General features: G+C 35.4%; 1 protein-coding gene across 2 annotated transcripts in view; it reads right to left on the bottom strand.

Moving 5' to 3' along the window:
• Window positions 1–10920: 10920 nt before the first annotated feature.
• SYT16_1 (synaptotagmin) overlaps window positions 10921–13927 on the bottom strand; it is a 30870-nt gene continuing 27863 nt past the window's right edge. Inside the window, exon 9 of one of the 2 annotated variants that reach the window (XM_051212668.1) lies at window positions 10921–11952. In XM_051212668.1, the coding sequence (XP_051072855.1) occupies window positions 11813–11952 (140 nt within the window). In that variant the 3' untranslated portion in view covers window positions 10921–11812. The remainder of the gene's footprint in view (window positions 11953–13927) is intronic. The other variant, XM_051212669.1, reaches the window with a different exon arrangement.

Here is a 13927-nt window from a genome sequence, read left to right on the forward strand (position 1 = left end):
GGGTGCGAAAAACTCCGATTTCTAAAGTACTACAGATTACTAAGCTCAACGACCTATCCTCTTTGTTTTTTCGGTTTGGTAGCCAGTTTCTGTTTTGCGAACTGGGGGAAAACGTCTCAATTTCTTGGAATGAATCAATTGCCGTCTATGCATCAACTGTAGAGATAAGTCTACTTTTCATCACGTCCAAACCATTGGCTTTCATCTTACTTTACACATAGTACACAACCCATGAAAGATTGACTTGGAAGAAGTAGTCTGGTTTTTTGTTCAGATCATGAATGTTTTGATCATATCTTCACCATCCACCAAATGTTAGAACACTTACACACTGATTAGAGACGATCAGTCGTATTTTTGATACTAGGACTATCTTCAATCCCTTAAACAGTATTTGCATCGACTATTACTACAGGGTATATTTGAGAAATTTAGTAATATCTTGAAAACTGTACAAAAGCCGGAGAGAGAGAGAGAGGATACAACCATCCCTTCTCATCCTATTAAAAGAGCTATTAGAACAATGAATATAACTGAACAATATTGTTTTCAATTGATGATTTCATTGGATAATCAATAAGGTTTTTACTCTCCAGTTTAGTGTAAGTCTCATTTGACCTTGACATTATTATCTGGAGTCGAATGCCGATAGTCAATTTGACCTTTTTATTCATTCGATATATAATCAGACATCAAAATATAGAATTTTTTTAACCTACAATATTCATTTCATAGTTTACTTATGGTGAAAAATTTCATTCTGAATTTGATATTTTAGAAAATTATTTAATTTAATAGTTGAAATCATGAATCAATTGAAGCTAGACCAACATGGAAAACCTGGAAGCACTAAATGGCTGTTTCATCCTAGTATGGGACTCCTCAACGGTGTTCATCTACGATCCCGTCTCGACAGATTCGAACCTAGTACCTATCAGTGTAGCATACGAACGGTTGACCTCTAGACCATTGAACTGTCATCCCAACAGTGTAACTTCAATCAATCAACGAAATTATTTAATTTGTACATTCTTAATTTTGATAGCAGACTATAACACTTAAGATAAACTCTGAAATACATTGAGTACTGGATAGTTGGAAATCCGCAAAAGTAAATCGTTTCATTGAAAATCATTGAACATAAACTGAGTTTTCTACGTTCATATTTAGATTAGATTTAACTTGATACAATTAGTTTTCGCTACATAATTCAGATTATTTGAACACTATGAAAGAGTATTATTCAAAGTATATGTGAATGGTAATGTTTCTGATGAATGTCAACATTATAACTCATGATTAATTAACATTTCCGGTTAATGAATAATAGTTATTCATTGAAATTCATAATCTACTGGAAGGGTTGCAATACAATTAGACCTATGACGCTTCTGTTACGCAAAAAGCGAGCTGACATTGTGTTACCAGTTAAAGGCGACTCATATAGTCTTATGTTGAAATGGAGATTTAAATTAGCCATCAAGAGGATAATTTATGCAACCCTATTTGTCATTATTGAAAAGACAAGGTCTATGTTTAACCGAAAACCTAAACGTCGCGTAAGGGATTGTGTCTATCGATTTACATGTATGTGCGGAAAAACGTGTATAAGGAGGAGCAATCGTGATTTGCAAGAAAGGGTGACGAAACACATACCTAAATGGCTGCAGAAATAAATGAATTCCAATGGTCAAATAAAATCACAGGATAGACAGACATGTTCCTCTATAGCGAAACATTTGATTCAGACTGGTCATAAGGTTGATATCAAGTCAGCATTTGTAGTGTTATACAAAGCCTTCAGCGACGTATACTAAGGTTTATTGAAGTCTTTGCTATACGGAAACTGAAACCTCCTTTATGTGTTCAAAAACAATTTGTTCTTGCCTTTAACCTATCTTAGTAATACTGATTTATTATCCAGAGTGATTAACACTCTGTGTACTATATTCTTGTTTGTTACAGCTTACCTTTAACCTGTCTAGTTGACCTTTTATTTTTCATATAAAAATGTTTTGACAATTATATGTGTAACGCTTTTTTTGTTGTTGTTCATTTAATTAAAATTACAATTCAATGAGCTCATCTTCGTGTACTTGTCCCTGTTTATTATCATAGGTTGGAATATGGATTAAGAAAAGGGTCACAAAGAAAGAACTCACAAAATCAACTGCGTACACACATTGTTCAAGAGGGTGAGAACACACTGCAGTACACTGGCAGCACGAAAAAATGAAGAGAAATACCTGAAGGACATATTTCAAAAGAACGGCTACCCAATCAACTTAATCAAAAAACACCAACCACACGCAGCATCAGAACCCAAATCAAGCACAAAAATCAACAAAAGGATCACCCTACCGTACATACAAGGAATTTCAGAAACCGCAACGAGACTGCTGAAAACTTTCGGGATAGGTGTGGCACACAAATCGACAAAATCACTACAATCAATTCTATGCAAACCAAAAGATGAAATAACAAAGGAAAACAAATCAAACATCGTCTACAAAATAAATTGTACCAACTGCGAAAAACACTACATCGGACAAAGCGGGCGCCCCCTCCACCTTCGCCTACATGAACATCAATTAGCAGTCAAACGCCATGATATCACTTCACTTATATCAATACACGTGGATAACTACGGACACTCATTGAATTGGAAAAATGTAGAAATCTTAGACAGAGGAAACTCCAAAAACAACATCAGCAATCAACAAACATATTGAAATCAATCCAATTTATCAACCAATCAGGAAAATCATGCATAAATATAGGAGCAAAAATCAAACCAATGAGAGACACAACCAAAACAAAGAAGTAAACAATGACAAATTGAAGGTCAATAAGAACCAATCAACATCGAGGTGCACAGAACAAGCTGTGAAACACATATGGAGAAATTCGAACACTTCACTTCTATCTGAAGTTTGTGCTGATGATGTCGTTCAGAAGAACGATGAAAGCTCCACGACCAAACCATCCAGCTCAGAGAACAAAACTCCACCAAAAAGAGAAAAAATAAGTTAACAATTTCCATGGCTTTTTTTCAGTTTCCGTTTGGAAAGGACAGGAGGTTTGATGGCCTGTGTTAGTCTTGGCAATGATGGTCTCTCTGTTGATCCAACTTTCTTTCGAAAGAGTCGACAAATGGAGCCTCAACTACGTGCTGAAGTAATGAATTCCACTCTTTGATGATTCGATGGGAAAGTCGATAGTCAACTGATAAGTAATTTGTTTTGGACTTGTGAGCTTTTTTGAAGTATCCTAGTAAATTCTATGTTTTGGAAGACAAGAAAAATGAGGATATATTAGGTGCAAATTTATCACTCTAATCAAGTCGTCTCTAGTTCTTCGATATGACAACGGGAATAAGTTTAGCTTGGCCAGTCGATAGTGTCATAAGAAGACGACATAGTTCTGATAATCTTTGTCTTCTTATTACACTATTGAAATTTATCAAAGGGACTAATTGAATTAAATTTCTTTAAAAAAAAGACTCCTTGCATATAGGTTCTTTTTATTTATTTGAAAAGTTCATCAAGTTGAGCAACAATGTGTTGATCTTTTCTCTATAACTAACTTATAAATGTTCTATATCTGGCCTTAAACTATGAGATTAAAATTGCTTCGTACCCTGGTGGATTCGATCCCGTGTCAACCAGCTTTACAGTCAGAGACGTTACTGCTGAGCTATCAAGGCCGCAATCGACCTCATGTAGGACTGAGATGTAATCACAATTGATTGATCACAGGGTGGTGATCAATGTCATGTGTGTCAAGTCCTTATTTAGTGCAATCTGCCCAGGTTCATTAATAGGAACTTGGAATCAAAACTTCGATCTGATAAAAGATGTACAATTTAAAAGAAATTTCACTTCATAAACATTAAGTTTGAATGAAGATACTACGAGAGAAATTTTGAAAAAAAAATCTACACTTTATATCATTTTCCTCAGTTAACCTCTGATTTGTGCATGCATTAAGGATAAACTTTAACTATGGATTACATCACTGTATCAATAATTTTGCTCTCTCACATTGATCAAGTTGCAGTGGTAACGTAAAGCGAGTCCCCTCAAAATGTATCTCTGACTATTATCCTGGATCGCTTTCAAAAGATAAATGTAAAATAATTAGTAGCTCAATATTGACACATCTTATCCATTTTTGTCACACTATCCTTTCAGAAATATCCTTCAACTATTTAAACGAAAGGAAGCATAAATCAATAATTTGTGTTTAGTATTGGCGTTAACAACTCAAAGTTTCAACACTAAAGTTTGTTTGTAAATGCAGCACATACAGGATTTCCTTCGCTAGTGTTTTTAACACTTCTGATTTTCAGTAGACGAGTGACGTGAAGGGCGGTGTTCGAAATACACAGTATGCTACACGTTTACACTCCTTCAACTACTTGATCGAGAACACAAGAGTGACCGAGAAAATGCATTGGACTACCGGATGAAGTGAGAAATACTCATTCGTATATATATATATACCACTTTATCCTTAGGAAATTAACCTATTTTGACCCCAATGAAATGCACTTGACCTTTAGTTCATTTGTGGTTCTCGTCGATTGACCTTTTGTCATCTCTGATTGACTCGCCATACCAACTATTTGACGTTATTTTCTTTAAAACATTTTATTATATATCCATCAAAATCATCCACCTGACCTACAAATCTTCTCCACTATATATCATTATCACCACATGTTTTCATTGCTTTGTCACCATCTTCATATTTGTTAAGTGAAAAATTATCTTGTGTTTGTTTTCATCTGACTACTTCCCTTTAACTATCATATCGTTATGCAATTCTTGTGTGGCGCTTGAAATTTACTTTGTACTTACCAACAGACTACTAAGTTACTATGATTACAATTGCACAGCTTGATGAAGTAATATCATAGGGAAGAAAAAAAACTTTCCCGCTTAATTGTTTTTGTTTCTCTTTAATCATAAATTGTTTACCAAGGTGTAGGTGAGTAAACAAACATCTAAGTAGTATATTGTTTAACATATGCTTGTTTTTTGTTAAAAATAATTATTATAAAGCTGTATCCAATTTCTTATTGCTTGCATCCTTACATTACTATTTATTCATTAATTTCTATCAGAAGGGGTTTTGTGGATATTATAACAATTTCAATAGTTGAGATCATGAGTTGATTGAAGCTAGGCCACCATGGAAAACCTGGAAGCACTGCAACACCGTTTCGTCCTACTTTGGAACTCCTCAGCAGTGCGCTAACACGTTTGTTGCCGGATCAGTGGTCTAGTGGTTGAGCCTCTGCGCGCGAGACTGGTAGGTTCTGGGTTCGAATCACGCGATGCGGGATCGTGGGTGCGCACTAATAAGGAGTAGTCCCACAATAGGATGAAACGGTCATCCAGTGCCTCCAGTTTTTCATGATTGTCTAGCTTCAGTTGACTCATGATCATTAATTTCTGTTTGATCAGTAAATCTTATTATTTACATGTTGTATGTTAATCTGTTTATGTATATTATATGCTATCGCATACACATGAACAAATGCACATAAAGACAGCCAGTGTAGCAGCAGTCTCTGCATCAGTAGGCCTCAACATACACAAGGAGAAAACCAAGGTCCTCAAATACAACACGGAGAACACCAATCCAATCACTCTTGATGGCGAAACTCTGGAAGATGTAGAATCCTTCACATATCTGGTCAGCAGCAGGTTCAGATGCAGACGTAAAGGTGAGGATTGGCAAAGCAATGGCCGCATCCCTACAATTGAACAACATATGCAACTCAAAACAACAGTCTGTCAAACAGTATCAAACTCACCATCTTCAATACCAACGTCAATACAGTTAGTTCTACTGTACGCAGCCGAAACTTGGAGAACTACTACAACCATCATCAAGAATGTACAAGTATTTATAAATAACTGTCTACGCAAGATACTCAACATCCAATGGCTGGACATCATCAGCAACAGCCTTCTGTGGGAGAGAACAAACCAGCTTTGAGCTGAAGAAGGAATTAGGAAACGACGATGGAAATGGATAGGACATTCATTACGCAAATAATCAAAGTACATCACGAGGCAAGTCCTAACTTGGAATCCTGAGGAGAAGCGGAAAAGAGGAAGGACAAAGAACACATTAGGTCAGGAAATAGAAGCAGATATGAGAAGGATGGATAACAACTAGAAAGAGCTGGAAAGGAATGCTCAGGACAGGGTTGGATGGAGAATACTGGTGAGCGGCCTATGCTTTTTCACGAGGAGTAACAGGCATAAGTAAGTAAGTAATGCTAGATGTTCTGTGAATTACTGACTAATCAGTATTTCATTTTGTTATAAACTCTAATTTGAAGAGTTCGGTTCAAATGATTCCAGCCAGTCCAGAACAGTAAGTTTGTTCGGTGAATTCGCTTGTGTTTTCCTGATTGTTTTTTTTTGTTGGCTGAGTTGTGAAATAAGACCTTAACGAAACATGTATTTATGTTAAGAATTCAGGCTTAGTGCGTATTGAAGTTGACAGCTTCTAGAATCTGTATCGATAGAAGTAGTAAAACTAAGTGATATAGGAGTTAATCAGTGATAGTGATACACATTGTGCATTGTTCACTGCTTAACTGATATGATTAGATGTATACTAAAGTGAATGATTTTGTTTTGCTTATCTAAATTGATTACAAATTGGGATTAGTCATTTTGTTACACCCTTTATATCCATTTAGTCAAATTGTTTCATTATAGTTTATAATACTAAATTTGATAAAATAAAACATCATTCAGTCAGTGAATGATATTTGACTATGGTCGATTGTATATATAGTTTCAGTTTTAGTTTGGATAAGACAGGAGGTTAGATGGTTTAGGTTAGTCCTGATAATAATGATCTCTCAGTTGATCCAACTTTCTTTTCAAAGAGTCGATAGATGAAGCTTCAGTCATGTGTTAAGGTAATAAATTCTATTCGTTGATAATTCTATGAGTATCTGTGATAAAACATCTTTTGTTTAACCAGTTATTTAGATTTCTGTGTTCTGTCATTTATTCGTTACAAGTTACATATGAGTAATGTTTAATCTAACTTTTCATTATGATGGTTTTACATTAGGAATACGTACTCGCGGATGGAGTTGCTAACCACATCGCCAACCCTCCTCCTTTACCCGGGCTTGGGACCGGCAGTAACTCTAGAAGAGCTATAGGCGGAGTTACATTAGGAATAACCAGTTATTATTTTACAAAGTGATTTACAACTTTGACATCATACGTGAATTACATTTTATTTTAAAGTAGATTATCATGATCCAATGAAGTTTTCTTTAATATTGAAGATGCAACAGGTATTTAGAGTTTGAAAACGCTTTAACCGGTAACACCTTCAAATCTAAATCGTACCCACCTGTTGAAATCAAATGTTAGAAGAAAGGAGGTTCGAAGATATATTTGATAGGCTATCAAGATATAGAGAATCGACTGGTCTAGACTGGTTGGCGATTGCAGGAGTTGTCGAGCATGGCATTTCCACTCGTGATCTGGTACGGATGCATGACCAAGCACCTTCAGTTAGGTGATTCCATTAAAATTAATGTGGTCAGCATCCAATGTCGAAGACTTACAAAGCTATTGATTTTGGGGATTTATTTAACGCTACAATATAAAAAACCATTGCACTTTACAAATAAGCTAAGTCATTCCAGTCTACATTAGTTATTTAATTACCGAAAGCTACCTTTAAACAAGCCTATTCATTACTGATATTAGGACTAAATGAAGAGTTATTACAAAAGCCTCAAAACTTTACAACAATTAATCGATATCTATTTCCAATGAACTCGAATTAACTAACAAGATAACTTCAATAGCTACCAAAATATGTTATTATGCAAACAAGAGCGAGGTGGGGGTGGGACGAGGGAACTTTTGTCATAAACATTACAACAATGAAAAACAAAAATGGGAGAATAGGGGAATCATTTTGATGTATGAATGCAATAGTATGAAGTGATTTCAATGTTATTATAGAATAATTGTATTCATTCATAATTAGAGAAAAGAGAATGGAAGTAAGACTACTGAACAACAAGATTTACAACAATGATTGTGATGAGTTTGTTGTCATACAAGTAATAAGTTGATTTATGATGTATGGATTGGGACAGATATTATTTAAATTAGTTGAATTTACCAAGAATCGTGTGAATATGAAATATCTGTGAGAAGTGAAGTTTAATGAATGAGCTCAGTAATACCAATGGTTGGACGTTTAATGTTCTTATAAGTTAACTAGTGGAATGGAATGTAGTTAATGGTGTGCTTAATTATCATTCACAGCATACGTGGTCGTACTTTATAAAATACAGCTTGTTTGTGTCAAAGATGGTCTCCCTACTGAATCTTTTACTGGATTAGGTAACACTCACTTGAAAAACTTTCCTGGTACTAATAGTAAAATGATGCCACTGTAGTTTTCATATTTGCTTAGATCTCCTTTCTTTTGTATCTTGATGAGGTATCACTCCTTTCAGCTAGTCGGCACATGTTCTTTCTTCTAAATCTTCTTGAATAGAACCTGAAGTATATTTGCAGTTACTTCTATGTGTAACTTCGTTGCTTCAGCTGGTATGTTGTCTGGTCCATTTCACTTACTTAATTACCGTTAGAATTTTATTACTGAATAACTTTGCAAATATCATGCAACAATCGCTCATTGTGTACATTAGTACAAAGGGGCACTGAGTACATATGCTCCGCACAAGTCACTTCATACATGTGTGAGCTATGATATTGACCGGGTGCCCAAACCGAAGTAGGTGAATTTCGTACGGTACCACATCCAGAGCCTTTGACCTAAAGGTCTGATTCACCAGGCAGTGGAGCAACGTTAAAAGATGCTGTCCCATGGTAGCCGAGGACAATAATTGGTTCACATGCCATTTGTTTCCTCAGGATATTGGAGCCCATGTTCACCATTGGTTTGGAAACAGGGTTTCACACCTTCCCAAAGTGGACTCTCCGTGTCCACCAACTCGGTTAAAGCAATGGACATTTGCCTTTCGTGTTCTCATTTTCGTAAACAACACTCTGCCACGAGAAGACAGTGAGTGGGACTTCTCTGGTAGTGGCTGTATACTCGTGGCCATGTGAGAGCCCTTCGAGTAGAAGAGAGGACTCTCCCCACCCTTGGGCGTCACGAAACTTAATTGTTATACACTTGCATCTTAAGAAAATACTAGTCTGCATAGTGATGATTTCCTGCATATTTGATCGTCTATAAAAGTCACATTCATGAATATTGTTAGGCATCGAGAAAATTTCAACGCTAAACGATTACTTAAGAGATAATTCACACTAATTAACAGCTTAAATTTTAGAGTACGTTAGGAAGTTGAATTCATGAAATAAGTCGACAAGATTTTTAAGGAAATCAAGTGTAATAATTTCCAAATTTTTATTAATTTTTAAAACAGTCTCTTTAATAAATTTGGATGATGTGATGAAAAGATCAAGATTAAATAAACTTATGCGATATGTTAGCTCGACCATCTTCTACTGTTTTCGGTGAGTTACTGCCTCACACCCGACACGCATTAGATCTACCGATTACGGCTTCTCACTAGAATTCCGAGAATTACCCCTCGAAGCTAGTCACTAATAAGCGCACGATAACTATATGTGGTTGTGGAGATTGTTGAGTTTTGATTGAGATCGCCCAATATCGTGGATTGGTTGAAGTTAGATATTAACACCGTTGGACGTCGGTTCAGTGGTCTAGAGGTTAATCGTTAACGCGGGTGACTAGAGATCCTGGTTTCAAACCTTGTGTGAGGAATCGTGGATGTGAACTGCTGAGAAGTTCCATACTAGAACAAAACGGCCGTCCAGTGATTCTAGGTTTTCCATGATGGTCTAACACCAATCGGTTCATGATCTCAATCAAAACTTAACAATCTCCATAGCCCCTATACTGATGATTCTAATCGTTTAGTTTAGTTCTCACGATGTTTAGATTATAGTTGATTATCAAGATACAAATGAATGACTTGGGTATCTTTCATGTATTTACTTCTTGAAGGTACCTTTGTATTTTCCAATTCTCTTACATAAATTACATTCAATATTATATACTTGTTCTTACTTCAGTATTCTAAAAGCTAACTGATAATCTGTTTGATATCATAATGTTTACTACATTTTGTATTTGCAGTAATTCTGTGTAATGTTCTGTGGAAAAAAAAATAGCATAGAATTGCATTTGGTCTACATCCTTGATATATGCTTATATACCTATATCATCACATCATTATCAAATGAGTCACTATTATCTACATGACAGTTTGTTAATATTAAATGTGGATGATGATTAAACTTGTAGTGTCGGTTATTATATTAATTCCATATACATTTCTTATCCCATTACTCATCACATGTCTGTAACTTACTTTTGTGTAACTATACATATTGATTAACGCTTGGTTAGACGAGAGTTGGCTTACCCGCTATCTCCACCGCGCGTCGTTTTGCTTTGTTCTATTCCATTCGCTTTATATACAAAATATGATGTATTCAAAAGTCCATTCTAGTTATTTGACTTATCTAAATCCGTCATTGACTAACGCGATTTAAGTCGATGATTATATACGAGAATAGGCAATAACAAACATTCATACGATCGAATTAAAGTCAGAACTTGGATCACTAAACTGGAGAGCCCTTTCAACAACATCGTTCGATCTAAACGACGATTAAATAACGGGCCCCACTAAATACTTTAGGAACTTCATAATGACGAATTCATAATAACCCAATGAACATCTATTTTTTCTGTTAAATATTAAAAATTATTTGAATTTTGGATAAAAATTTAAATTAAGAACATATATTGATTCTAGTATCATTATCATTTTATTCTTTTCATCGCTGTCATTAATGGCGGTCTACTTGAACATCTGGACTATCTGTTCCTGTCATTGATCTAAATATTTCAAAAACTTCTCTATTTTCTTGTTTGCTTTAATATATCATAATGTCCGTTAAGTGCATAACCTATTCCGGTATATTTCTGAAAAGTGTACAACATTTCAATTTACTTAGTGTTGTTTTACTTGTATCTTCCCATTGTTATTTAGGATTGCAATTGATCAGTCTCTTATTGACAAATGTGCATCCTGTGCAGATTGCTTCAATATAGCCTCAAGTCACAAGCTTTCTAGGCAAAGATGGATGGTGGTTAGCAGTGGAATCCAGGTGTTGTGTCTCGTCCACCACCAAGTGAATTTAAACTTCATCCCATTGCACAAACAAATGGCTATCAGTAGCTAAGTGAATAACGCGATGGCGCACTGGGTTCGAATCCTGGAGTGAACATCAACTCTGCAATTTAGGTATATCCGGCTGACGAGTCCAAAATAGGACGAAACGCGCGTCCTCCATTCCATTGCTAAACACTCTCCATCTGTACAATCTTTCGTTGTACTAGTTACAAAAAAGCTCAATCAGAGATATCGTGGTTACCAACAGTATACAGTGAAAGGAATATACATTATTTAGATGTTCGACTAAATGGACTGCTAACATCGAACTGATGTTTACTCTTTATTCATTGTCAGGATCAACCAAGAATAAAGAAAAAGGGAAACTTATTGAAATACTTTATATTGAGGATTCTATATTGTACCCATTACATAATATTGTATAAAGCCATTAATCATTTCTTTCATCATTAAAAGTGTATACATTTTGAAGTAGTTAAATAGAAAGAAATGATTAGAATAAATAATATTCCCCCCCCCCAAAAAAAACAAACAAACAATCAGTCAATCTCCCATTTTCAATGTCATTTCCGGTGGTGTTATTGCTATTGGATAGAATTTATGCCATTGTGATATGACTTGATCTTTTGTAGCTAATACACGTTCCCAATGTTCTAATTCATTAATACTTGTATTATATTTACCTTAAATTATTCATAGAATTAAAGAAAATACGAGTTTTTTTTCTCATTATTTCACAGAATGTTTATAATAATAGTAAATTTGATAAGGTGTCAAATATGAAGTTTAATAATTTTGATATAGGATAATAAAAGAACTATTTGCTATCATAATCTTACTGTTACCTCCAATGGAGTATAGGTTGCCGATCAGTATTCTCCAACCTACTCTACTCTGGACCTTCTTTTCTAGTTCTATGCAATTCTTGTTCATTCTTCTCATGTCTGTCTTCATTTCTCGGCATAATGTGTTCTTTGATCTACCTCTTCTCCTTTATTTAATCTTGAGTATACTAAGTGAGGATGATGGCTTGCTTTGTGACGCACTCCGGTGCTTTCCTCAATATGTGTCCTGTCCGATTCCTGATTTCTTCCTCCACTGGAATCTGGTTTGTTCTCTTCCATAGTAGGTTGTTGCTGATAGTGTCTGACCAACGAATCTGAAGTATTTTGCGTAGACAACTGTTAATAAACACCTGTATTTTCTGGATGATGGCTTTCGTAGTTCTCTAGGTTTCCGCTCCATACAACAGTAGAACTGTCTTGACATTTTTATTGAAAATCCTGACCTTGGTGTTGGTTGACATTTGTTTTGAGTTCCAGATGTTCTTCACTTGTAAATATACTGCTCTTGCTTTTCTGATCCGCACATTCACATCTGCATCAGATCCACCGTGTTCATCAATGATGCTGCCCAAATATGTAAACGATTTTACATCTTCTAAATCTTCCCCGTCAGTTGTGATTGGATTGGTGCATGCTGTGTTGTGTTGGAGAATCTTGCTTTTCCCTTTGTGTATATTGAGACCTACTGCTGCTGAGGTTGCTGCTACACTGGTCGTCTTCTCTTGCATTTGATGTTGTATATGTGCGATAGGAGGGCCGGATCATCTGCAAAGTTTAGACCGTGTTACCATAAACACTATCATAATATTGAGATAGTGGAGAAGATTTGTAGCTCCGGTGAATGATTTCGATGGAGTTTTGTTCTCTAAGCTGGATGGTTTATGCTGATCATGTTGTTCAGAATAAGGATGAAAGCTTCACAACTAAACCATCCAGCTCAGTAAACAAAACTCCATCAAAAACTAACATAATATACTGACCTAACCGTGGAGGCATAACATTTATTAGATAAAAATGATTTTAAAATTAAAACATCGTTCAAGATAAGTAAAGATTGATCGAAAGTTTTAAGTTCTCTAATTGCAATACCTTGCTTTAATCGTCTGAAGTATGAATTACTTACTTACCTACTTACTTGATTACTTAATTACTTTCTTACGTCTGTTACCCTCAACGGAGCTTTGGCAGCGGACCAGCATTCTACAACCTAATCTGTTCTAGGACAGCTCATAATTCTTCAGTTTAAATCACCATTTAAATGGACATTATTATTTCATGTATTTTGTTTGGTTTCTTATTAAATTGTTCTCTTGTTATCCTGATGTAAAACAGGGGAACTTGTATAGATACACATTCTTTTCAAATAAAGTTAGACCATCATGGAAAACCTAGAAGCACCGGAACGCCGTTTCGCCTTAGTGTAGGACTCCTTAGCAGTGCGCAGCCACGACCTGGCTCATGAGATCCGAACCCATGACCTACCGGTCTCGCGCGTGAACTCTTAACCCCTAGACCACTGAGCTGGCATCTAACAGTGTCAATATCTAACTTCAACCCTTATTTATTCTGATTATGGATCTTAAAATTTTCACTTAATATACAAGATGATTCAATTTAACATTCCATATGAGTCATATCAACAATAACAACTTGATTCTATTTTGTTTGACAATCCTAAAGTTATGTGTTAAAACTGTATTCAACGGTTTTTCAGGATTACGAAGTCTTAGACTCAAGCTGAAGATCACTTTTCTCATTTAAAGCAAACATAAGTGGATAATTAAAACTTTAGCAGGCTTCAATCTAGAAGTCT

The sequence above is a fragment of the Schistosoma haematobium genome, chromosome ZW, assembly GCF_000699445.3.
Source record: "Schistosoma haematobium chromosome ZW, whole genome shotgun sequence".
Taxonomy (NCBI): Eukaryota; Metazoa; Platyhelminthes; class Trematoda; order Strigeidida; family Schistosomatidae; genus Schistosoma; species Schistosoma haematobium.